The following is a 27,016-nucleotide window of genomic DNA, read 5'->3' as shown; positions in this document are numbered from 1 at the left end:
CAAATGCAAATTTCACCATTTGCCTATTTTCTCTAAAAATTATCTAGCCTATGGCAAAATATTTTGAAAAGTATATGAGGGTGCCAATACCTGTCCCAACAAGTGTTTTTTTTGAGTGATTATAAGTTGGGATTTGGTTTGGTTGGGAGTTAGATAGAAAAATTCAAATTTTTCCAAAATCTCCTCTGTATGGGCTCACCGGACAGTCCGGTGTGCACCGGACACTGCACTGTGCAATGTCCGGTGCACCGGCAGCCGCGCGCTAAAATTCAATTTTCCTGTGCGCTGTCCGGTGGTTCACCGGACATCTACTGTGCGCTGTCCGGTGTGCACCGGACAGGCACTGTAGACTGTCCGGTGCGCCCATATCGTGTTTTAAAAAAAGGCCTCCAGTCCGACCGAGCCAGAGGCGTTGTCTTCTCTCTGCCAGCGCTTACTCCCTCTCTGTCCCACGGCGACTCTCCTCACCCTCCGACGATCTGCCCTGTCTCCGGCGACCCTCCGGCGACCTGGCCTTCGTCCTCTTCCTCTCGGTGAGCAGGCTCCCCTCTTTCCCCTCAGTTCTCCTCTCCCTCTCGGTTCTGTGAGCAGAGGCTCATTTTTCCTCCCCATGTGCATCAATTCAATTTTCCTCGAATCCTTGTCAATTCCTGTGAATCCAGTTGGTGGAATATGTTCCTTTGTCCCCATTATGTATCCCTGCAGGATCCTAGCTCCTTCGGGAGGGTTTTCACTTCTCAAATGGCCGTCGGAAACCCTAACTCCCCGCACGCCACATGCTCGGTGAAATGCCCAAACCAACCAAACTTGCTCCAATTGAACCCAAATTTTTCAGGCACCTTCACAACACTTCCAGTAACCTACTTGCCAAATTTCACGCCAATCCGAGATCCCAGGCTTATATTTCACCAAATTTCCCGTTTTGAGCGATCGTTTCCGAGCCGAGTGCCCAAATCTCTTTTTCTTCGCCTAAATTCAAACCAAGCACACACTTCACTCTTATTCACCTATATAAACCTATTCGTGAAGTATCGACTCAATTCCATATCGTTTCGTGCCTCAATTCGAATTCCAAACATCCTATGACACATTTTATCCGTCAAACGTCGTTTTCACGTCTTTTGACTTCTTAAACGTCTCGTCTCGTGCCATATCTCTCTGTGTATGTATTTATTCACATTTCATATGCTTATGACTATGTGACTAATACGTGCTCACCTCTTCTGTCATTTCAGTGACCTTGTTTGACCGTGTGCCGTCTCCCGTCCTGCCTGGATCGTCACCTCTCGTGTGAGCTTTCCAGGTAGACATCTCATTCTTTGCTAAATCTATCGGTCACTTTTGCTCTGTGCTTAGTCACTCTCTCTCATTTGCAGACATCAGATCAGGATGCCGCGCACGAAGAATGCGTCGGCGCCAGGGGGTGGCGATGATGAGGAGCCTCGTCGCCCCTTCAGGCAGGTCAAGGGCAAGACTGTCTATTTGGAGCAGCAAGAAGGCCGCAAGAAGCGGCGTACGGACAGAGAAGCCCGTGCAGCGGCAGCAGCTGCAGCAGCTGCTGCGCAGGCCGCACTTGGAGATCAGCCGCAGACTCCATCCGATCAGATTGCATTCCGTGCTCGTCGCCTCACCTCCCGGCCTCGCTCCTCCTCTCACACCTCCGCTTCCACTCCGCCACCCACTCTGCCTGCTCCCGTCACTCCTATTGCTCCATCCACCTCCACAGCCATACCCACTACCTCCTGTACGCCAGCTTCCACTGCTTCCCCTGCTCCCGCTCCCGCTTCAGCTCCTCCTGTCCCTCCACCTCGATTCCGGGAGCGTGATGAGACTGAGGTCCGTCCTCTGGTTTCGGATCCTCGTCTGTTTGATCTTCAGCGTGCTACTGCAGCACGGGTACGTCGGTTCAGGTACGTACCCGTGGAGTCTTGGCTACCAGCTCAGAGAGACCCTGCAGCAGGTGTTCTTTTCAGCACACGGATTCAGGAGTCATTCTTCAGAGCTCAGATGTCTGCTCAGATAGCTCTGCAAGTGCACCGCCTTTTGGACCTTCCAGCTTTTCTGCTTGCAGCCGGTGCTGACTCTGAGGCGCATCTCACCTATCTGTCTGGCCTTCTGACCCTTCTGACTATCAGCGGCAGATATGTTGAGGAGTGGGTCCGAGTCTTCTACGCCTCTGTTTGGATTGACCCGGATCATCACTGGATGAGGTTCCGCTTTGAGCGAGAGGATGTCACGATCACTGCCAGTCAGATCCGTCAGCTTTTTGGATTCCCAGAGTCGACGACTCGTCTTCACAGCCTCTGCTACGGCTCTTCTGACCCTCCTCGTCGCCCTCACGGCGGTGTGGCTCCAGGGACAGCTCACGTCGCGGCTCTGTTCCGCCCGCCTTTCACAGATGGGTCGCGACGTTCACCGGCAGACTTTACTACAGCAGCGAAGTACTTATATGAGCTCATCAGACGGACTCTTCTGCCGAGGATGGGATACAGGGAGGCTACCACTCATATTCAGCTTTGGCTCCTTGGTGCCCTGGTCTCCCACTCTGAGTTTGATGTTGTGGACTTCCTGATTTGTGAGATCGAGGACACCGTTCTGGATGGGATTCGTGCTCGTCGGCAGTTACCTTATGCTCACTACTTGTGCCACATCTTTGCGCAGCTGATTCAGCCCCCTCGATTTCAGAGCACCCTTGAGGCCTCACGCCTTGTATTTGGATCTTACCGTCCTGCGCCTGAGATTCCTGTGCCAGCGTCTGCTTCTGTGTTTGACTCTCAGGCCGAGGATGCAGCTCTTCGACAGTTTGACACTCAGGGTACAGCAGCTGATGATGATGATGATGATGATGATGATGATGATGATTTTGGGGTTCCTCCTCCGCCTCCGCCTCCGCCTCCTATGCCTCCACGCTCACATGATCATGAGGCTGGGAGTTCTCGTGCTGCCCCTGCTCCTCCTCCGGCTATGGACCCTGCTCTTGCGACGATTCTAGCCAACCTGGCAGCCGAGCAGGCACGGTTATCCGAGACGATGCTCTCGATGTTTCAGAGCATGCAGGACAGGCAGGATGCTCTTCAGCAGCAGTTACTTCAGGATCGGGCTGAGAGTAGGGCATTCATGGCTCTTATGCTTCAGCATTCTGGTATCTCAGCACCTCCGGTTCAGTCTGCTCCGCCTCCTCCGCTTCACGCTCCAGTGGTGCCATCGATTCTGTCAGGACCCCCTGTTGGTACCTCTCCGCTCCGGCCGGTCACTTTGGCGTTCACCTCTCCGGTTCTCAGCTCTGTCTGTCCGCAGCCGCCAGTGCCACCAGCATCTGCTGTTACCACTACCGTTGTGGCAGTCTCTGTGACCGCTTCTGTTCTGGTAGCTCCTGCAGCGCGGCCTCAGTCCGAGTCAGTACCAGCTCCAGCTTCTACCGCAGATCCTGGATCCGAGACTGACTCTGACCCTCCGTCGGCGTTCGCTCTGCTACCTCGACCACGACCGGATGCGCCCCCGCCGCCTCCTCCTGCTTCAGGTGTTTAGGTTCAGGTCCCTTTTGGTGTTTGACGCCAAAGGGGGAGAGATATGAGTTGTGAGAGCTAGGGGGAGTTAGAGAGTTAGTAGAGAGTCAGAGTCATTTTGATGTAATATATGTGCTTGCTACTCTCTGTACTAGCTTGATGTTTTTGGCTCACAAACTCGTCATATACTCTCATTGCGTATGATTGACTGTGTGTATTATGTTTTCACCTTATATTTTATCACTAGTCTTCTAGCTCTTGTTTCATTAATTTAACTTCACTTTTATATGAACAAGAATCTTATGATGTGTATGCGCTCACTCTTATTATTATGGTACACATTCTTTCTGTCAAAGATTACTGAGTATAACTAACCATTCTTTCTATTGACAGAATCTTCAAAACAAACTACTCTCACAAAACTTGTAGGGTTGTCATCAATCACCAAAAAGGGGGAGATTGAAAGCATCTAGGCCCCTGGTTGGTTTTAGTGATTAATGACGACGTAATATTATATGTGACTAACGTGTGTTTTGCAGAGACAAATGGTAAGTTAGGTCGCATGACAGGTAGAAGTACTACAACGGTGAAAACAATCCCGGAGATAAGAACTCGAAGCGACGGCTAAAACGACGGAACAAAAGGTGAAGGTCTACGGAGTCCGAGTGTCAAGGAGATGTGGACACTCGCGATTTAGTTAGGTCTTTTATTCTCTTTTAGCCGTACTATAAAGAGGGGTTGTCGATGAGTAGTTTGACCAAGAGAGTTCTAGTGTAGTGTTGGTGCACAATCACACTCATATACAGTGCTAGGTGTCACTCTAGAACTCACACACAAGTTAGAGCGAAAACCGATTTGAAAATCAGCTGAAAAACAAGAGTTAGTGTTTCTGGCTTTGGGGCACCGGACTGTCCGGTGCACCCTCTGCCAGGTGGGGCCAGACTGGTCCACGACAGAGTGTTTTCCCTTCGCAGAAACCCGAGAGCGCAGCGTTCAGAGTTGAATTTTAGTGGTGCACCGGACACCGCACCGGACTGTCCGGTGTGCACCGGACAGTGGACTGTTCACTGTCCGGTGCGCCATGAGTCCAACGGCTCTCTGTCAGAACTAGCCGTTGGAAACGACCGTTGGCGCACCGGTGGCGCACCGTTGGCGCACCGGTGGCGCACCAGACTGTCCGGTGCGCCATCGCGCAGTGAATTGCCTGTAACGGCTAGTTGGTGGGTGAGGGCTATTTATACCCCTTCCACCCACCATATTCAATGTCTTGCACTCCACATTTATTCCAGCACATTGCTAGAGCATTGCAAGCACCAAAAGCCTAGTGAGGAGATTAGAGAATCATAATCCGCGCTTGTTCCTCATTAGCGCTAGTGAGAGCCACCTAGAGCACACACCACTTGCATTAGGCTTCTCTTGGTCAAGCGAAAGTCTACGGCTTGTTAATCTTGGTGATCGGCATCACCTAGACGGCTTGGTGGCGTTGGGAGCTCGGTGATCACCGTGAAGATCTTGTTGGTGACCCGACTCAAGTTTGTAAGCGGTCTCGAGGGATCCACCGCGCCGGAGTGGCAAAGGATCATCTCGTAGTGAGCACTTGGTTCTTGCGAGGACCAAGGGGGAGCGATACCCTTGCGCGGGTGCTCCAACGAGGACTAGTGGAGAGTGCCGACTCTTCGATACCTCGGGAAAAATTGGAGGAGTCTTCTAAACTTTGCTTTACATTCCGCACTTAATTCAAGCACTTTACATTGTGTATTTGTTTAGCAAGTATTTGAAGTATTATCTTAGCTTTGTTACATTTCTAGTATTATATTCTTAGTGCTAGTTGTTGGGGTGAAGTTGGGCTCTTGTTTAGCTCTTGCTTAGGTTTTAATTAGTGTTGATTTTTAGAAAAGCCCAATTCACCCCCCTCTTGGGCATCGTGATCCTTTCAATCCTGTCTCGAGCATAGAACAAATATATAGTTTCTTCGTCAAGATACATGTCTTGATTTTTTTCGTCCAAGAAATATGCTAGTGTTTTCACTACTCGCAAAAAAACGCCTCGGTGCTATAGATGGCCATCAAGCCCGTAGCTCACAAGTCCGGCATGAAGCCCGCTACTTGGACCCGATCCAAGCCTGGCCTGGCCCGGCTCTATGCGGGCCCAGGCCTAACCCGACACGGGCGTGCTTCAATGTTTTCGGCTCGTTGGGCTAGCCCGGGCACGGTCCGTTTCTAAACAGGCTCAGATTCGACACGTTTAATAAGCCAAATTTATAAAAATAGCTATGTCATTTATTTAAGGTCTATCATTAATTTGTTATATGTATATTATTTGTAATATATATTATTGTATTTAGTTATATCCTTTAATTATGATTTGTAAATATGTTCAATTTTGTATGATGGTCTAATTTTAAACTTAGTTTTATACGCTGGCGAGCTCAAGCCGACAACCTATTTATTTTCAAGCCGGGCTTAACAGGCCGACCCGATATGGTTGGGCCTATCCCGTGTCAGACTCGTTCAGAGAATTAAACTTGTTAGATCTAACTTAGATAATTGTTCGGGCTTAATCGTGTCGTTTCGGCTCGTGCGGAGCTGGACGACCAGTTTGGACATCTGACGCACGCCCCGCCCCGCCCCACTCGGGAGCTCGATCCGCCCTACCGCCCATGCATATATGTCGAGATGAGGAGCTAGCTACCAGCAAGATGGCCAGATTGCTATATGTTTTCTGCTTAGTTACTGTAAACCCCCAAACCATGACAAGACGCTGCAATCTACGCATGCACGACCGATCTTGTTGAGTTTCTTGGCTGGCACAACTGCTAGGCTACTATGGCGGCAGCATAGTAGCTAAGAAACGACAGGCGGGCAAAACAGCCTGGGTGCCGGTTTGTTAGATGGCTACATATAGAAGCTGGAGTCTACATTAGATGGCAGGCGATATCTATCAATAAAGAATGGAAAAGTTGCTCCCACACCTGTGTTGATCACCGTGCTCATCACCATGCAGCAGCACGACGTCCTCCCGCTCCAACTCTCTCCGGCCTTGTTCTTCTTCCCTCTACGCCTACAATCTGCGCATGCAGTAGAAGGAGCCATATCAATTGCGGTATCAGTGATGCTAGGTTCCGAAACTAGCGAGGCCGCCTAGTGCAAGGCAACAAATATGGATAGCCATCACCGGCTCACCGCCCATGCCACTGCCGCCGCCGCCCATGAAGCCACCGCGGCGGCAAAGGAAGCCAGAGCAACCAGCACCGCGGTCGACGCCAAACTCGAAACAATCTCCAGGATGCTCACTGAATTCGCCACCACGGTCTCCGTCCGGCGTGTCAGCTCGCCTCTCAGAAATTGAGGGTACGACCGTAGCACACGCATCAGGGCTTCGGAACCAGTAATCTCTTTGCATGCTCTCACTAGGATTAGAACAGAAGAAACTACGCAACTACACGCCAGTATTAGATGCCATATCTTCACTGCATTACTCGACACAGGGTGGTCGACTCACAACTTTATCGACCAAAAGGCAACTCGTGCTCTGGGATTACAGTTCTGTGATTGCTCTGGTCTCAACGTCACACTGGCCAATGGGGACAAATTAAGTTGCATGCAGAGGAATTGCCAACGGGCTTGGCATTCAGATCGAAACATGACACTTCACCATGGAGGCATACGCAATTGGCCTGGACAGTTTAACTTTGGCGTCAATCTTGGTGTGAAATTAACCCCTCCGTATATTGGGCCCCCATATGTTGGGAGCTCATAGATGATATGTGCCTGGCCTTCTGGCGGTGAGACATTGGCAATTTTGTCATTATTATTTATGGGCTTCGTTAGTATGCCATCGGACCCATAAATCATAAACACAGATGGTCCCACCAGTCATAAATACGAGATGACATAATAATAGACAACCAAAATTGAGAGTGACAAAATCACAAATTTCTCTCTATCGTTAGGGCCGACGTCTACTCTGGAAGGGCCTAGGGTCACCTCGTACAGATATTCCCAGCACAACATTAGCTTGGGTAGCACGTGCTAATCCCACCTCGATGATGCATCACCTGTTGGCACGATATGACGACGTGTTTGCTGAACTAATCGGTCTTCCCCCACCACACGCCAGTGCGACCATCTAGGAACACAAAGGTTGACTTATCTCTTTTAGTTCAGGTTGATGACGAGTGATTGTCAACGGGTAGCGCTCTAGGGTACTCAGTATACTGACCAGAGTGTAAGATTATGCATGCTTGTGCAAACATGTCGGTCGGCTTGTGATGTGCAGGTGTAAAAGCACATGAATGGTGGTCGGCGGCTGAAGTGAAGGTCATGCGGCCTCATGCTATGGACCGGGAGCGGTGAAGAGCGAGTGTTGGATCTTGACTGACGGATCAGAGCAGCTGGGTGGTGGCTGACACCTACAACACGCACTCGCGTGAAGACGTGGTGGAGCAGACCGTGTTGCCGGCGTGGTCGAGGACTGGCGGGATACGCGTCTGATCGTGGAGGACGTGCACGAGGCGCGGTGTTAATAGCATGCTTGGTGGTTTGGGCCTCAAAAACACCCGGCGCTACAGATGGTGGGTTTTTACTGAGTTTGTGCCTCAAAACTTGGCGACGGTGGGTCCGGAGGGAACTGGTGGCGGCACGTGGCATGATCGCGGAGGGTGCGTCAAGGCGAAACAACTCCGTGTGAAGGACGTGATCGTTGGATCGAAAACCTATGAGTTGGGCCATTTCACCCTCGGTGGAGTGAATAGGCTCTATGTAAATAGGGGTAGTTTATGAAGTAAGAATAACCCTCTATAAATAGAGGGGAGGGCTAGTTAGTTTAGCATCTTTTGGCTTCCATTTGTTTAGAGCACTCATTCTAGAGCTCCTAGTTTTCTCTCTAAGTAGACAGCAGTTGAGCCGAGGGATCCGCAACGATTTTGTACTTTGATCATTAAGTTTAATTAGAGGAAGGGTCGCTGGTCCGGCCCACCGGGCTCTTTGGCTTTAAATCTTAGTTTGTACCTTTAGTGGAATTTCTGAAGTTTTATATTCTTGGTTTCTCTCTTTCCCTGATCTTGTGTTTTTGGTGAAAAACCTTTGATTCTTTTGAGAGGATTTGATTTGGGGATTGATTGGTGGTGAGTTGCACTCCTCGGACCACTGTATACACCTAGTTGTTGCGGATTTTGGTCGAGATTTGAGAAAAACTCAGTTTGAACTCGTTCTAGAAAACCCGAATAAAACCCCAATTTCTGGCTGTATTTTTAAATCTGCGGTTGATTCACAAGTTTGATTGAGCTCAAAATTTGTGAAGATCTTGAAAAAATATTTTTTTCCAGGTGTGTGTAACATTTCATCTCAATCAGAGTTCGTTTGGTTCAGTTTTAGATCCAAAAACAGAATTTCGTACAACTGAAAACAACACTTGTTCGCGATACTGTTTTGGACCATTTCGGACTTTTCGGTGTTCGATTTACGATCCGTTTGTTTTGCTGGTCTCATGTGAGTATTAGGAACATTTTGTAATCATGATATCACTCGTTCAATGATATGTTTTTGGTTTGAGCTCTTGCTCCATCTTAATTGAAATGAAGTGTTCATTTTCAGTGTTTGGAAGCAAAATCTAATTGACTCCCATTCACCCCTCTGGTCGCCTCACCGGCCCTACAATTGATATCAGAGCCGGTTAAGGATATCTCTTACCTAATCGGTTCGAAATCCACGTAGACAACATGGAATAAGGTGTTGGCAAACCTCCGTTCTTCGATGAGACCAACTGCCCGTACTGGAAGATTCGCATGTCTGCGTATCTTCAGAGCATCAGTTACCAGGTTTGGGAGATTTGCCTCGATGCGAATTTCGATGATTTGAACAACAAAGCTCGAAACAGTTTGTTCTCGTTTGGTGAGTTTGAGCGAGCGAGAAATTTTACTACGGCTCATCAGATCTGGTCTACCCTCGAGAGATTCCATGAGGGCAATGATCATGTGAAGACCATATTGTTTGAGACGTACAAGCGAGAGTACGAGAACTTCACATAGTTGGCTGGAGAGACCATCGATACTATGTTCTCCAGGTTCCAGTCAATTGTGAACAAGATGTGTGCCAACACGACACAACTTCCCTATAACGATCATGAGAGAGCGCTGAATTTACTACATGCTCTAGATCGGAGGATTTGGGAGGTGAAGGTCTCGACGATCATCGAGTCGTCCATCTACTAGACTCTCACCGTGGATGAGCTCTTCAACAAGCTCAAGTTCACAGAGATTGACCACCAGACTCGGGCCAAGATTCAGAACCCTGGTGCACCCACCATGGCCTATATTTATAGAGGAAATAAAACATTCAAAACATATTTTTTGTTTTCATGCATGTCAATCCATTTCCTCTCAACGTATTATAATGCTATTGGAGAGATCCTATATGTATGGGAAATAAAGCATTTAAATCAGATTTTTTGTTTTCATGTATGTCAATCTATTTCCTCTCAACGCACATTCTTGTTATCCTAAAGTTGTGCACATACATCAAGAAACTGATTTTCTACACAATGTATCGTATTGCAAAAATATCTACACCGTGTACTATAATTAGTATTAGTATATATCATAAAATGTTTCTAACGAGCCTAGCTGCATGTCTGTTATAGAGATTCTATATCTGCATGTCTGTTATATTTATGAACCTCCCCTGCCCCCTCTAGTTCCCTCCCTCGCTCTCTGCCACGTGTAATTGCTCATCGGAGTTCCCAGCGCCGCCGCCAAGCCGCCTCACCATGGACCTCCACACTCCGGTGCCCCTACCGCGGTCTAGCTCCCGCCATTAGGTTCCTCGCACCCTCCCCAATCTTCCCAGGCCATCCTAGCCGCCCTAAGACCCCAAGAGCGCACGTGCCCGTCGTCTCCCCGACGAGCACCTCGCCGCGGACGCGGGCGCGCTGTCTCTGGTGGCCAGAGGAAAGGGCCGAAGCTAGCCGCCCGATCCCCACTGTTCATCCTGAATCCAACGGTCCAATTTTAATTAACCTGAGCCTAATCCTAACTGTCCGCCCAAGATATGACGGTCCAGCCACCGCGCTCTTGGGCCTTGCCTGTAAGTCGTCCGAGCCCCATGTCGTGCCCTCGACCGAGGCGAGAATCCTCGTCATCTAACCCCCATCTCCCTTTCATCTCTATGCCCAGCGTGGCCATGGCATCCGCCCTCGGCACGACTGTTGTTGCGCGCTAGTGGTTCACTTCGCCTAGAATTGTTTGTGCCCGCTGAGTGGCGTATGTAAACGATGATTATTCGTGTAATCAATTAGTCGAAACTAAATGCTAAATCTATTTATGCATACGATAATTATCGGTTAATATGATTAGGTCGAACTAAAATATTATGGTTAAGATTTTCCTAGCATATACGCGATAGTCATCGACTATAGCATTGATCGTCTCGATTTCTTTCTCGCGTAGTCATAGATGCGAGCTCTATATCACGTTGTATATTTATTTGATCTATACTGTTGTATGGTATATTGTTTCTTTCGATTTCAAGAATGATAAATGTATGTTTGCACTCGCATAGATAACGATCCGTTTGTGGAGTCTGAGGGATCTGCAGAAGAAGCCCCTAAGCAACAGCTATTTGGTGAAGGCAAGTGTCCTCTCATCTATTATGTCCTACTTACTTTATAATTCACTCTCTCGCATACTATGATCAACCTAAGAAGTTACTAGTTTCTGCTTATCCTATCCTTGATTACCTTTTTGGGTTGAGCTACTATGATCCATACTATGCTAGTGCTTTACTTTAATCAATGAACATGATGAGAATCACTTTATGATACGATGATTTATTCTAGATATGGTGATAAACTTGTGATACTAAAGGGGGCTCGGGCTGTTTTCTGAGTACCTCTCCGTAAATACCCGTTCATTGAGAGACCACTCGGGAAAACAGTGCAACCATGAGTGTGGTATGTGACACCCTTAGCTTATTAATTGGGGGATTCTGGGGTGTAGTTTGCTTAGTCGTTGTGCCATTAATGGGGGCTGGGGCACAGTGCTTGCTCTACTAAGGGGTGGCGTGCTGGGATTCTTTTGATTTGGTTTTGTTAGTCACCCCTTAGGGTGGAGTACTTTGTTTGTACGACTGGCGAAACCTATCAGGCGACTACACACCAGGAGAGTCTTTGTAAAGGCTACGTGGTGATACCCTGTCGGACCACCTAGAAAGTGATCAATGGGGATACATGATCCTTGGGTTGAACGGGAATCACGGTTCATGGAAAAAGTGTGCGACCTCTGCAGATGGTTAGGAACTTGTATATCAACCATGCTCAAGGTTATGATCAGCCTTGGGATCCTCTTTGATTAGAGCTACTCTAGATAACTTCATAATAATGGTTTAATGTTGATGGCTATACTTATGGTTTATAGTATTTTCCTCTCTGAGAAGGTGCCTTTTAGAATAACAACTTGGGTTCGGTGATAAAAGTCGCCTTCTACTAATAATAAATACATGACGAACCAAAAGTAACTGCTTTCAACCTAACTCCACATAAAGCTAGTTCACCTCAACCAAACGGGACATTTGTTGAGTATGTTGATGTGTACTCACCCTTGCTTAAACACAAAACACCAGGCTGATCACATTGCAACCACTGCTCAGGAGAAGATGACGACAACACGAAGAATTTTCAGGAGTTCCAGAACTTCGAGGAGTTTTAGACTAGATTAATGGCAACCCCAATTAGCTGGCCTTATCTTTATTGTGTTTTGCTTTAGCACTTTGATTACTTGTTAAGTTGATGACTATGTGGATGTCTTTGACATCGTGATGTAATAAGTTAATACTCCTTTATGTTATATTATCCGAGCACTGTGTGACAATGTTTATTTATGTAATCGCTGTGTACATGAGTTCTGATCCTGGCACGTACATCGTTCGTATTCGGTTTGCCTTCTGAAACCGGGTGTGACAGTTGCTCGGTCTGGAGTTGGTCGTCCGATCCACCTCGTAGGGTTGCTCGACGGGGACTTGGTCGGCTGCTCTGCCTCGCAGGGTCGCTCGGTTGGGACTTGGTCGGACGCTCCGCCTCGCAGGGTCGCTCGAGGGGACTTGGTCGACCGCTCCGCCTCACAAGGTCGTTCAGCAGAGGACCTAGTCGTCAAGTGGGCCGGAAAGAGGTTGTGGGCCTACTTTTGGGTACCCTGTTCCTAGATACCCGACATACAATTTTGCACTCACCCGACATGCTTGGTGTGCCACCGAATTTGGGCACTATACACATCGACCTGGGCCTGCTCAGGAGTGAAGTATTTTTGTAGTTTCTAGATAATATCATGGTTTAAAGGAATGCTAGAGTATTTTATGCTATGAGGTGTTTGGTTGCTTTCCTAAAAAATAGGTTTTTAAAACCATGGTATTTTTAGAGTATTGGAAATTCCACTCCACCAAAGTTTTAATGGCATATCATAGCTTTTGCCTAAATAACATGGTTTACAATGTTGCGTCCAAACAATGTTTCTCAAAACCATAGTATTTTTGGAGTTGAACAAAACCACAGTATTGTCAATGACAATTGCAAAATATAGTATTGTAAAATCGTGGTTTTAAAAAATACTGTTGCCAAACAGGTCCTAGAGTTAGGCCGAGCACCTTGGCATCTGGTGTACAGCGGATGCCATCTACGAGATACGAACAATAGTAGCCTGACAAAGTGCACACGAAGTTCAAATGCAGACTTGTCTAACGTGGCATCGTACACTGCACCAGACATGTGTTCCAAAAAAAAAAAAGTTGTTTTCGGGGATGTTGGGCTCTTATACTCTTGACAGTAGTAGAAAACTGATGTATACTCTTCACACGAAGTTCGATTGCCCTCATCAGAGAACAATAGTAGCCCATCAGGTTGCACAGCCACAGACTAGTCAGTCGTTGTATATATCTTGACTAAGCGTAGAAAACTGAGATGTGGGGATCACTTTCAGAGTCGCCATAAAAATCCCGGTAGTAGCAAGTTTTTCTTCATTCTTGAGTATTGGCCATAGAGACGACCAACTCATTGTCTTTCCCACCATGCATCCTGCTGTAAAGCTCCTCATCCTCCACATCTTGGCCGCCGCGTTCCTGACATCCAATTCTCTGCAGCTTCGGCGGCCAACCGGAGATGGAGATGCAGCTTCTGCAAGCTGCATACCGCACGAACGGGACGCCTTGCTGGCCTTTAAGCATGGCATAAGCAGTGACCCTATGGGCCTCCTTGCCTCTTGGCATCAAAAGGGCTACGGAGACTGCTGCCGGTGGAGAGGTGTCCGCTGCAGCAACCGGACCGGCCATGTTCTCAAGCTTCGACTTCGTAATGTCCATGTAACGTCTTCAATTTCGTACTCTCTTTTCAGAGACACAGCGTTGATCGGCCACATAAGTCATTCCTTACTCGCCCTGGATCAACTTGTCCACCTTGATCTCAGCATGAACAACGTTACTGGCTCAAGCGGCCAAATACCAGATTTCTTGGGCTCTTTGGTGAACTTGAGGTATCTCAACATATCCGGCATACCCTTCTCTGGTACAGTGCCACCCCACCTTGGTAACCTCTCAAAATTGATGTATCTCGATCTCTCCTCCTGGGTTTTTCAAGGTCAACCGTACTCAACAGACATTTCATGGTTAGCTGGCCTATCTTTGTTGGAGTATCTTGACATGAGTAAGGTAAACCTCAGCACAGTTGCTGATTGGGCTCATGTGGTCAACATGATTCCTTCCCTGAAGGTCCTCCATCTTAGTTCTTGTTCACTTCTAAGTGCAAACCAAACACTCCCACGTATTAACCTTACAGACCTTGAAACACTTGATCTGTCTGGTAATATTTTTGACCACCCAATGTCATCCAGCTGGCTTTGGAATTTGACAAGCCTCCAATATCTCAATCTTGAGGCTAATCATTTTTACGGTCAAGTTCCTGATGCGCTAGGGGATATGGCATCTCTCCAAGTCCTCGATTTGTCTGGTAATCGGCACATGGGTACTATGACAACAAGCTTGAAGAAACTCTGCAACCTGACCGTCCTAGACCTCTGCTTTTGTAATTCCAATGGAGATATTAAGGAACTGATAGAGCAGATGCCACAATGCCGCAAGAACAAACTGCAGCAATTGCATCTGGGATATAACAATATTACTGGAATGATGCCAAGTCAAATAGCACATTTGACCAGCTTAGTTGTTCTTGACATCTCTAGTAACAATTTAAATGGGATCATACCATCAGTGATGGGGCAGCTTGCTAGTTTAAGCACCCTTGACCTCTCTAGCAACTACCTTTCTGGACATGTACCATCTGAGATTGGTATGCTTGCTAATTTAACTGTACTAGACCTCGAAGGTAATGAACTGAATGGTAGTATCACAGAAAAACACTTTGCGAAACTAGCAAAATTGAAGCACCTATACTTATCTGGGAATTCCTTGAGCTTTGCAGTTTCCTCTGAATGGTTCCCTACGTTCAGTTTAGAAGATGCAAAACTGGAACAATGCCAAATAGGCCCTCGGTTTCCTAGTTGGCTTCAGTTTCAAGTGAATATCCTTTGGGTAGATATCTCAAGCACAGGTCTAGTCGATAAGCTTCCTGACTGGTTCAGTACTACATTCTCAAAGGCCACCCATTTGGACATCTCCCATAATCAGATCCATGGAAGATTGCCAAAGAACATGGAATTTATGTCATTGGAGTGGTTCTATCTCAGTTCAAATAATTTGACTGGTGAAATCCCATTGTTACCAAAAAATATTAGCATGTTGGACCTCTCTCTAAACTCTTTATCTGGAAACCTACCAACAAAGTTCAGAACTCGGCAACTACTATCTCTAGATTTGTTCTCCAATCGCCTCACTGGTGGTCTTCCTGAATCTATTTGTGAAGCGCAAGGGTTAACTGAACTGAATTTAGGTAACAATCTTTTTGAGGCCGAGCTTCCTGGATGCTTTCATACTACAGCCCTCAGGTTTCTATTAATAGGTAACAATAGTTTCTCAGGTGATTTCCCAGAGTTCCTGCAAAACAGCAACCAATTGGAGTTCATTGACTTATCGCGAAATAAGTTCTCTGGAAACTTACCACACTGGATCGGGGGTTTGGTTCAACTCCGGTTCTTACATTTAAGCGAGAACATGTTCGCTGGAAATATCCCAATCAGCATCAAAAACCTTACCCACCTTCATCATCTGAACCTAGCCAACAACAGGTTATCAGGTGCTATACCCTGGGGTCTGTCAAGTCTTACAGCTATGACACGAAAATATGTGAAGAAAGCTGATATTGATGGATATCCTTATGGAGGCTATGAATACTTCTCCCGTGAAATCGGTCAGTACTTCTCTGTGGTCACCAAGGGGCAACAACTGTACTACGGCATCAAAATTTTTGAAATGGTGAGCATTGACTTATCAAACAACAACTTATCTGGTCGAATTCCAGAAGAAATAGCTTCTCTTGATGCACTGCTCAATTTGAACCTCTCAAGAAACTATTTAAGTGGAGAAATTCCAGATAAGATTGGGGCCATGAAGTCACTCTTCTCCCTCGACCTCTCAGACAACGTGCTTTCTGGGGAAATCCCTTCCAGCTTATCAGATCTAGCACAATTGAGCTATTTGGACTTATCTAATAACAATTTGACAGGGCCGGTACCATCTGGACAGCAACTTGACACCCTCTACGCAGAGTACCCGTCTATGTACAGTGGCAATAGTGGTCTATGTGGGCATACTATTGGGAAGATCTGTTCAGGAAGCAATTCATCAAGGCAACATGTCCATGAACATGGTTTTGAGCTAGTGTCATTTTATTTTGGACTTAGTTTGGGATTTATTTTGGGTCTTTGGCTTGTGTTTTGTGTCTTGTTGTTCAAGAAAGCATGGAGGGTTGCTTATTGCTGCCTCATCGACAAGATATACGATCAGATGTATCATGCACATGCTTGGTAAGGAAGGGATTCTACGTTGCGGTGATATGGATACATGACACGTCGATACCCTGATATAGCAATTTCTCAAAAAAAATAGGATGCATGAATATATTTAATATGTATACTTTTTATATTTATATTTGTATATGCAAATATCCAAAATACAGAAAATAACAAAGTTATAAATCGGATATTGCTAGTTTGTTACTTGATAAGTGATGCACTGTCCATATCCATTGTCCATGTCCATTCTCCATTCTCAAAAAAAAAAAATGAACACTACATAGTATTACAAACAAGATATTAGTAATAGAGTAACAGACAATAGACATTTTGAATCGTTTAAAATATCGCCTAATTGACCAAAAGCACAAAATAGGATTGACATCACTTACAAGTGCTTCTTGTGGGTAAGTTGGTCAAGCCCTGGTATCATTGCTGTTGAGACCAGGATAGGTCCAGTGAGCCGATTATCAACCAGGTCCAGCCAGAAGAGATTTGAGAGTAAACCAAGTGAAGAGGATATTGTGCCTGTAAACCTGTTTGAATTCAGCGCCGAAGAGAATGTGCTACAAAACCAGTTAACTCTGTATGCCAAATCATTGAGACCGAGGTTGAAGGAAACATCATTGCAAGTATATATTGTGAGGAATCAGCCACGCGGTCCATGTCGCCCCCGCGTTGGGCGACTCGGACGCCCCCAGCAACCCTAGCCGCCGTCGCCACCTCGCCGGGGGCCTCCTCCTGTCGCGCCGCTGCCTGAGTGGGCCGCCCGAAGTCCGCGCGGCTCGCGGGGAAGGCGGCGGCGGGGCCTCTCCGACTCCCACCGGTGGATCTGGGCGGGCGCGGCCGCCAAGGTCGCCATGGTACGGCTCGTCAGCGTGGCGACGCTCCACGGCGCAGGTCCTGGGACGTGCGTGCAGCGGGGCTTGGGGTCCTCACCTGGACCCAGCCTGTGTCGGCGCTGGCACTGGCCCGTCAGCGGGCAGATCTGAGCAGGGGACGTCGCACGGCGGCATGGACGACTCGGCGGGGCTCTGGCGGCCCCTTGGAATGGTGGAGCTGGCCGGCACGCGGGCTGCGGCGAGGAAGACCACTGGGTGGTGACTGCGTAGGAGTTCTGGCGATGCGGTCACAGCGTTGTTGCTGCCTGCTAGGGCTACAGAGTGGTCCGGCGGTGGTGGCGGGCTACCCAGCTGTGGGCCTGTGGCTGTTGTGCTGCGTGCTTCCGATGGTGGTCAGGGGTGAAGCTTTGGACGAAAGCCTTGGTTGGCTTCTGCCAGAGCCGACAATGGCGGCACTTTTAGTGTCGTTGTCTTCCTTAGAAGCGTTGTCGTTGGCGCTTCCTCCTCACCGTGGGGATTCTCCGAGGGAAACCTCGACTGAGCTAGCTCGGGCAGGCGATGGCGACATGCAATGTCGTTGTCCTCCATGGAAGCGTCGCCTTGGAGCCCCACTACGCTGCCTTCTTAGTGCTGCTAAGGTCACCCTTCTCGGCACTGCTGCCTGTCTTGCGGACATCATCCTCTCTAGTTTGAGCTTCAGGGATGGCCAGCACCTGATCAAAAGGGAATGGACGCTCTCCCCGTCCTCGCGGCGGCTAGCACCGCACCTGCCGCCGCTGCCGCTCCCCCCGCCTGCTCGCCGGAAAACCAACCCCAACCCCTCCATCACCCCATTGATCAGGCCTCCATCCTCCAGAGCCACCCTGCCTCGGTGGAGATTCCAGCATTCGACGCGGACGCCCGCATTCCCAGATCTGACTCCGGGACTTCTTCTTCGACGCGGTCCTGCCTCAAGCCTGCCGCCGGTTCGTCGACAGCTAAGGCCGCCTGCACCAGGAGAGTTAGGTTCGCCGAATCAGCTCTGTCCGCCGACCAATCTCATCGTTCCTGCTTTGACGCGTCTGCTGCTCCAACGAAAATCACTCCGCACGGCCGGGATGGGACTGCTACCCACCGACTTCAATACCCAGGCCTGCGTCCCATCACTCCTCAACGCAGCAAATCCGCGGAATCCGGCGCTGAAGATTTGCCTGGCTGGACAACGGTCCATCGGCGACTCCGCAAGAGATTCAATTCGCCTGCGACTTCATTGAAGCCAACAACCGAGCATTCAAGGTTCCGCCATCTGGACAACAAAAATCTTAAGGTAAGCCTGAGAGGTAAATGCTTCCGATGTCTGGCCAGAGGGCACTACGCCATTGATTGCAGGGATCCGTTGAAATGCTTCAACTGCGGCGGCCCTGGACACAGAGCCTGGCAATGTCCCAAGAAGATTAGTGCTGCTGCTTCTACCCCCTCTGCCTTCCCACCACCTCCCTGCTTCGACAACGTCAACTTCCCTCCTCTGCGCCAAGTCAACATGGTGAAGCCTGGCAACCCCATGGAGCGCCCGCAGGAGACTTTCGCTGTTGCCGCGTCCTCTCGGGACATGGACAGCGAGCTGGCGCGGTTGAGCACCCACGCGGCATGGGCCTGGCTCGGCGGCGTTCGACCGGCGACAAGCACCAACACAGTAAGAAGGGCTTTCTGCTCTAGGTTCAGGATGCGCGAAGAAGACATCAAGGTGGTGAGACACTATCCAGAGGACTTCCTCGTCACCTTTGAACACCAGCATCACCGGGACACGGCTGTGGCGCAGCGCGACTTCACCTACAACAACATCGACATCCGCGTCAGGCCGTGGCAGCTCCCCGTCCACGGCGACCACAGCGTCTTCGGCTCCCACGTGCGCCTGTGCCTGGAAGGCATCCCTCTGCACGCATGGAACGATGGCATCGCCAAGCGTGCGGTGGCTAAGTCCTGTGTGCTGGACTACGTTGAAGCCCAGTCGCTGCGAATGGAGGATGCTACGACGCTCAATCTGTGGGCGTGGGCGCGAAACCCGTCTGACATACCTAAGGTAACGTGGCTGACCATTGTTGACAGGAGCAGCACTGCCCACGACGCGACACCGGCGGGGCGTAGCGGCTTAACCTTCAGGGTCATCGTCCACCTTGATATGGTGGAAGACCCCCCTACCAGGGATGGCCATGGGCATTCACGTGCGTATGATTGGAGGCTTGGTGTTGTTGACGGCGAGTGCGAACCACGTGACCGTCACGACCCTCCACCACCTCGCAGCAACCGTCGCAGGGATGAGGATGGTGATAGTGACCGTCGTGGTCGCCGCCCAGGACGCGACGACAGTTGGAGCTCCCGGCTCTTTCGTAGCATCTCGCGGGCTCCCAGGGACCGCGAGCGGGAGCGCTCGGGGTCGCGCCATGGCCAGCGCCATGACTCACCCAGGCGGCGTCACCACCTCGACGGCGATCAGCAACTTCGTCACCACCTTCATGGCGATCAGCAGCCTCGTCATGCCGGAGGCACGTCGTTGGTTACGCCACATGTTGGCCGTGACCCGGCGATTGGTCGTGACCCGGCGATACGTGGACGCAGCCGTGTGCGCCGTTCCACCCGTGTTGCTGTCCGGCGTGGCCGTTCAGCGACCCCCCCACGGCATCCTGCTCGCCCCAGATTTCCACCAAGCGCCTGCAGTCCCGGCATCCGCAGCTCACGCGGTGGTGGCAACGACGGTTCTCCGCGCCCTGCTGTGAAGGCTGCAGCTCTTCCTAAAGGTCGTTACCGCGTTGGCTGCGTGTACCGAAGGCGACCGCGCTTGGTGCCTAAGGGCCAAGTCGATCCGGTCCCTGGGGCTGCTGCTGGCGACAGCAACCTTGCTGTCTGGGATGGCAGCAGGATGAAGTTCGCAGACAACGTAAGTCTCATCCCAGTGCAGCGAGCATTCACAACTATTCTTGATTCCCTTCCAACATGCCCTGCTATGCAGCTACTGCCTTTGGTGCAGTCTGAGGAGGACCATGTGCTGTTAGGCTCTCCCTGCAGCACGGTTGCTGCGGGCTACAACGCCGAAGCTGTAAAGGACTCCAATGTCGACGCTTCCTCTCGGATGATAGCTGCGGTGCATGAACCTTCAACAGATGTTGCTGCGGTGTCAACCACCGCGCAAAGCCATCTACTCAACACCATATTCACCAAGCCCTCGCCTGCCATACTCGAGCGACCAGTGCTACATCCTTCGGAGGGGGTAACAACACCAGCGACCACTCTGTCTACTATTCCTGCAGCACCTGCTAGAAGAATCAAGCAGCGACACGGCTTCAACCTTTCGACGGTACGTCGTAGCGCCAGACTTGCCAACGGCCCTCGAACGAATGTCATGCAACGGGCCCAGCGCGTCCTCTGCCGCAAGCTTGGTCTCTTGGCAAAAGATGACGCTGCTGATTTTAATACTGCTTTGCAGGAATTTCAGGATTGGTTCAAGAAGCCACTGACTGTGGAGATGGGGACGGCCCTAGATGCTCTGTTCAATCTGGATACGCCAGACACAGTTCGCCTCGACAAGGCCTTGCTGGGAATTGCTGGAGATGCTATAGCTGAGATCCAAGAGGAGGTGGACGCCATGCATGCAGAGGCCAGAGCAGTTACTGCGGCTTGATTGATGGCTGTTTTAGCTCCATGTTAGATGATGAGGGTCTGCTTTTGTTATGTCAATGAGTCTCAGCTCAGTTTCTACTACTTTTGTGAGCACCCTGGACTGTATTGGGTTGCTGTTTTGCTTCAGACCTATAACAGCCATGCTTGTGTTGGCCCTGGTGGCCCCTTTATGTTTCACTGTCATTATTGTGCAGTGCTGCAATTTCATCCAGCTGTCGGCAATTAATCGGGGTGCTTTTCTCCTCCATGTCTGACTTTAGCATCCTGTGCTGGAATGTTAGGGGTTTAAATTTGCAAGCGCGCCGAGATGCAGTGCGCGCGATGATCTCCACCACCACTTGCCATCTTGCCTGTTTGCAAGAGACTAAATTATCAACGGTCGACAGGTCCATTGTGATGGCGCTTGGAGGACCAAAGCTTAATAAATTCAGTTTTAAACCTGCGGAAGGAATTAGTGGAACACGGGGTGGTATTCTTTTGCTTTGGGATAGCGACCTACTCGAATTGTCCAATTTTACTATCGGAGAATTCCACATATCTGCAAATGTCTCTCTTAAGGATCGTTGTGCTTCCTTCTACCTGACAGTCGTCTATGGACCATCTTGTAGAGGCCGCAAGCCTGATTTTCTAAGAGAGATGAGTGCACAGAGGCCTCCTTCACCTTCCCCCTGGTTGGTCCTTGGGGATTTCAACTGCACATACAAAGCAAGCGACAAAAACAATTCTAGAGTCAACCCTCGCCTAATGCTTCTGTTCAGGCAAGCTCTTGACATTTGCGACTTGAAAGAAATTCCTTTGCAAAACAGGAAGTTCACTTGGAGCAATGAGAGACGACATCCCACTCTCGTAAGACTAGACAGATTCTTCTGCAACTCTGAATGGGAGGAGATGTTCGGAATATTTGGTCTGCATGCACTATCATCCTCGGTCTCTGACCACTGCCCGTTGCTCCTATCCAATACTACTATGCCGAGGCGTCCACGTTCCTTTAGATTTGAGAATTTCTGGACCAAATTACCAGGTTACCAGCATACAGTTGAGCAAGCCTGGCTGGCACCGACCCAACATCGTGAGCCTTTTCATAGGCTGTACTACAAACTGCAGTTCACGGCCAAGGCGCTTAAGGAATGGAGCTCCAAGTTAATACCTGATGCTAGACTCTTTATGTATATGGCCCTAGAAGTTATTCTAAGACTGGACATGGCACAAGAAAATAGGGGACTGTCCGACATGGAAGTGAACCTCCGAAATAGATTGAAGATGCGCATCCTTGGCTATGCGGTAATTGAAAGGGCACGAAACAGGCAAAACTCACGCATGCTTTGGCTTAAATTCGGAGATGCCAACACTAAATTTTTCCACCGGAAAGCTGGCTCCAGGAGGCGAAAAAATTTCATTCAACGGTTGCGGAGCGGTAATGGGTGGGTCTTCTCGCACAATGAAAAAGCGCAAGAGCTACAAAATTTCTTCCATAATGCTTTAAAGCGGCCAACCCCTAGATCTATCGACCTTAACTGGGACATTATCTCTGACCAGCAGTTTGATCTATCAAGCCTCGACGCGCCGTTCTCCGAGGAGGAAATTAAGAGAAGTATTGATCTTTTACCAGGAGATAAGGCTCCAGGGCCGGACGGCTTCACTGGTGTTTTCCTTAAATCTTGTTGGACCATTATAAGACATGATCTCATGGCTGCAGTGAATGCTTTCTATAATAATCGATGCCTCAACCTCCAATTAATCAATTCAGCAAACATCATTCTAATCCCCAAAAAGGAAGGCGCGGAGGTAGCTGGGGACTTCAGACCTATAAGCCTCATCCATTCTTTCATTAAGATTATCACCAAAACCCTGGCTCTTCGTCTGGCGCCGAGAATGAATGAGTTAGTTTCACCTTGCCAAAGTGCCTTCATTCAAAAAAGGAGCATTCATGAAAACTTCCTTGCAGTTAGAAGCGCTGTTAGGCGCTTCCAGCGTATTAATTCGCCCACGCTATTCCTCAAGCTAGACATTGAAAAAGCTTTTGACTCCGTCCGCTGGGATTACTTGATTGCCTTACTCCGCAATTTGGGATTCCCTGTGAGGTGGACTGACTGGATCGCTTCTATCCTCTCCACCTCAACATCAAGAGTGCTCGTTAACGGGGTCCCTAACCCTCCTATTCATCATGAGAGAGGTCTCAGGCAAGGCGATCCTCTCTCCCCTCTTCTGTTCGTCTTGGCGATAGACCCTTTGCAAAAAATTCTAAAGATCGCCGCGGACAGTGGAGCATTGAGCAAGTTGGGAAACAGCTCGCCCAGCATTAGGATCTCGCTATATGCTGATGATGCAGCTTTGTTTGTTAAGCCGAAAAAAGAGGATATTGAGACAATTGTCAAGTTGCTCACCTCATTTGGCGAGGCCTCTGGTCTGATGACCAATTTTCAGAAGTCCATGATCGTCCCAATCCGTTGCCAGGGGCTACCCCTTGATGACATCCTTAGTTGCTTCCCAGCCAGAAGAGCAACCTTCCCGATCCGGTACCTGGGCCTCCCTCTCTCCACAACTAGACTCAGGAAGGAGCACTTCCAGTTTTTGGTGGACAAAGTATTGAACAAACTGAGCAGCTGGAATGGGAGAAATTTCTCAGTGGCAGGGCGCTTAAATCTGGTGAAAACAGTGCTTACCTCACAACCAATTTATCTATTAACCGCCCTTAATGCTCCCAAGGCAACGATTAGCCTTCTAGACTCCAAAAGAAGACAATTCCTTTGGGCTGGTTCTGAACGACTGACGGGCGGAAAGTGCAAAGTCAACTGGAAACGGGTGGCGAGGCCAAAATCCCTTGGGGGCTTGGGAGTTCTTGACTTGGGCGCTTTTGCGCGTGCCTTGCGCGCGCGATGGCTCTGGCATAATTGCACCTCATCACAGAATATTTGGGACAACTTAGAGATTCCTTGCTCTGATGTTGATAGACTGCTTTTTGCGGCATCGACGACCATTGATATTGGTGATGGTTCTAAAATCTCCTTCTGGGGCAACGCTTGGGTGAGGGGGCAAAGGCCAAAGGACTTGGCGCCTCGTCTCTTTTCTATATCAAGAAATAAGAGGAAATCTTTAGCGGAGGCGGTCACAAACAATGCCTGGATCATGGATCTTGCGCTGTTCGACAGACCGATTACTCCCCACCACATTCATGAGTTCTGCATTCTTTGGTCTGAAGTCCAAAAGATCCAGTTTCACCCAGAGCGTGATGATGCCATCACCTGGAATTTCACTGTGGATCACCGCTACACAGTCAAATCGGCATATCAGGCACAATTTTTGGGCTCTGTTCACACAAATTATGACCTCATCATCTGGAAGAACTGGGCGCCTCCAAAATGCAAGTTTTTCAGCTGGTTAGCAATTCAAAATCGCATTTGGACAGCAGATCGATTAGCCGCCAGGAATTGGCCCCATGAACCAACTTGCGTCTTGTGTCGTGCTGCCCAGGAATCGGGGCTTCATCTTTTTGTGGAATGTCGTTTCATCAAAAGAATTTGGGAGGAAGTTGCTGTCTGGGTAGCTGTTCAGGGCCTGAAGCCGTCTAACTGGGGGCGACCCCCCGAGCTGGGGCATTGGTGGGAAAAGCTGGCTTTTTTGCCGGGATGCAATAGAAAAGGCATCAGATCACTTTTGATCCTTGTAAACTGGGAGATTTGGCGAGAACGAAATGCGAGAATCTTTGATCGCAGATTCTCGAGCTGCCAACAAATCATTGCCAAAATCAAGAGTGAGACAGCAGCCTGGATTTTGGCAGGGGCCAAGCACCTAGTTACCCCTTAACAACTATTTAGTGGGGTCTGTTTTTTATTTTTGTTTACTTCTCTTCAGGTTGGATCTTTGCCTAGTACTTCGGTCACTGTATTGACTTAAACCTCTTGTTATTCTTCTTATCAATATATCTTGGCAGACCTCCTGCCTTTTCAAAAAAAAAAGTCTCGTCGTCTTGGCAGTTTTTTTTACTGCTTTAGGACAGCGAAGGACAACGGCATCTGTTATTGCTGTTGGTCTTTACTGTAGTTTTTTTTTTTTGAGGACAGTAGGTTTGCTTTACGACAACGGCATCTACTGTTGCTGTTGGTCTTTAGACTAGAAGACAGTGCATGGTCTTGTGAAGGACAGCATGTTGCAAGACAACATCTCCTTTAGTATCTAGAGGACAACAGAAACTTTTTTGATTATCCTTTAGCATCTAGAGGACAGCAGAGATAACAGCATCTCTAATACTGCAGAGTGGTGTGTAGTGCAGTGTGTTCACTGTGTAGTGTGTAGTGTGTAGTGCAGTCCCTAAGGCTATAAATATGTATCTATAATCCTTATATGGGCATGACATTATGTAGTATTTGAGAAAATAAACAGAAAATCACCTTAACTCATAGTATCATCGTCTCGATGAGAGTAAAGAGTCCCGTGTCCCATTGCTTACACAGGTGTGGTGGTGTTTGATGTGTGTAGGTGGGGTGCCTTGGACTGTCGGCTAAGGCCCACCATGGAAGTCGTAACTGATAGTTGCTTTTGCGCCGTTGGTGCCTAGGGTGTGTCTGGGTCTTCACCGAGGTTGTTGCTTCCTTTGTCGCCGTTTGCTCCAGCGCGCTGCTCCGTCGTTGGTTGAGCTTGCTTGTGCTAAGTCGGAGCTGCTTCCTACGGGGGTCAGTGAAGCTGGGCGACGACGATGTGCTGCCACTCTCTTGCCAGGTGTGGTGGTATTGCTGGCAGTAGGTGGGGATGCCTTGGGTTTCTAGTTGTGGCTCGTCGTGGCAAGTTGGAGCTGCTTGACACCTTTGAGGCAAGCTCGGCAACGATGACGCACGGTGTTGATCTTGGGACTCTCCTGGGTGTGCTGTTGGCTTAGTCTGGTGGGGAAATCGGAGTTGCTTGGTTTTTTTTTTTTGAACATAATAGGAGTTGCTTGGTTTGGTGCCATGCTCGGCAACGATAACCTATGCCGGGCTGTGAGGGCTGCTGGGAGTCGTGTGGTGTGTTGTGCTAGTGTGGTGCGATGTGTGTTGATGCCCCAATCCAACCTGTCGGTCCTTAACCGTGCAAGTGTTATATAGTGTGTGTTGATGTCCCAATCCAACTGCCCAGTTTTGTTTATTGTGTTAACCAGTCTGGGTTTCTTCTTTTTAATATAACCGGCAAGCTTTGCCTGGTTCATTTCAAAAAGTATACATTGTGAGATATAACATCCGCGTACCATTTCTGTCACATTATTATAGTATGCGTTCATGCATATCTTGTTTCATTTTTGGTTACCAGACCTTATTACCGAAAGAACCTAGGGACTAGTCCATGGTGATGGTACTTAACCAGATTACTAGATTAGTCATGCCAAAATTGAATTGATAAGCCTCATCTTGACCGGTGAAGTCTGAAGAAAGCAGAGTTCACAGTTTACAGAGTAACTACAAGCCTAGATGCAGAAGTGTTATCCGCTCTGACTGACCAATTCAAAATCTTTCTACCCTGAATGGTATGAAACGCAACAGCATCGTCCAACCTTACGTCGGGTACATCGTGCCTTGCATCTAATGATGTGATTCAGAGGCTGGAGAAGCTGCAAGTGAGAGAGGTGACTTACAGGTACATGAGCTGGGTGAGCTGTCCAATGCTGTCGCTGAGAGTGCCCTGGATGTTGACACTTGACAGCCGCCTGTAAACAAAGGCACGCACGAACTGCCAGTCCTCACCTCACCGAGCGCGGGGAGGCAGAGGCTGGTCTGCCGGTGCTGGTGGGCGCAGAGGCGGAGCGAAGGCCGTGGGCACGGGGTACCTCGACTGGGCGGTGCCGCAGGCGCGGTGGGCTGTGCGGGTGGGCGCCTGGGGCCTGGGCGGTGCCGCTCGGCCGCGGAGGCATGGGCCGTGGGCGCGTCACGCACTCACGCGTGGGCGTGGCCGGTGCCCGGGGCCGGGAGGCGCCGGCTGAGGGCGGAAGGCGGTTTCCCGGCGCACCGCGCGCGGCAGACGGGGTCGTGGAGCCGTGGAAGGTGAAACAGACCGCCGAGAAATCTGTAACTGTGCCATTATGAAATCGTCGGAGTTGCGTA

General features: G+C 49.2%; 1 protein-coding gene and 1 pseudogene across 3 annotated transcripts; one reads left to right on the top strand and one right to left on the bottom strand.

Moving 5' to 3' along the window:
* Positions 1–6,368: 6,368 nt before the first annotated feature.
* Positions 6,369–26,988, bottom strand: LOC100278054 (leucine-rich repeat receptor-like protein kinase pseudogene; annotated as a pseudogene). The gene is made up of 3 exons (NR_157122.1): positions 26,551–26,988; positions 16,845–16,988; positions 6,369–6,573 (listed from the first exon to the last, which is right to left on the bottom strand). The product of NR_157122.1 is annotated as a leucine-rich repeat receptor-like protein kinase pseudogene (transcript).
* On the top strand, positions 16,754–26,157 carry LOC103648078 (uncharacterized). Of its 2 annotated transcripts, XM_035965546.1 has the most exons (3): positions 16,754–20,208; positions 20,281–20,625; positions 20,755–26,157. In XM_035965546.1, the coding sequence occupies exons 1-3, from the start codon at positions 18,022–18,024 to the stop codon at positions 20,947–20,949; spliced, it is 2,727 nt and encodes a 908-aa protein (XP_035821439.1). In that variant the 5' UTR covers positions 16,754–18,021; the 3' UTR covers positions 20,950–26,157. The 2 variants fall into 2 exon arrangements, with proteins under 2 accessions (XP_035821439.1, XP_008670806.1); XM_008672584.4 differs by having other exon boundaries at positions 16,754–20,625.
* Positions 26,989–27,016: the final 28 nt, after the last annotated feature.

Source organism: Zea mays, chromosome 2 (assembly GCF_902167145.1).
Source record: "Zea mays cultivar B73 chromosome 2, Zm-B73-REFERENCE-NAM-5.0, whole genome shotgun sequence".
NCBI classification, from domain to species: Eukaryota; Viridiplantae; Streptophyta; class Magnoliopsida; order Poales; family Poaceae; genus Zea; species Zea mays.
The sequence above is the reverse complement of the archived record's forward strand: the minus strand, read 5'-3'. Positions and strand labels throughout refer to the sequence as shown.

Coding starts and splice junctions, on each gene's coding strand:
- LOC103648078 (XM_008672584.4), top strand. CDS start 18,022: ATGGACGCTCTCCCCGTCCTCGCGGCGGCTAGCACCGCACCTGCCGCC. Junction 20,626..20,754: donor ACGGCTTCAACCTTTCGACG/GTACGTCGTAGC, acceptor ACTGCTTTGCAG/GAATTTCAGGATTGGTTCAA.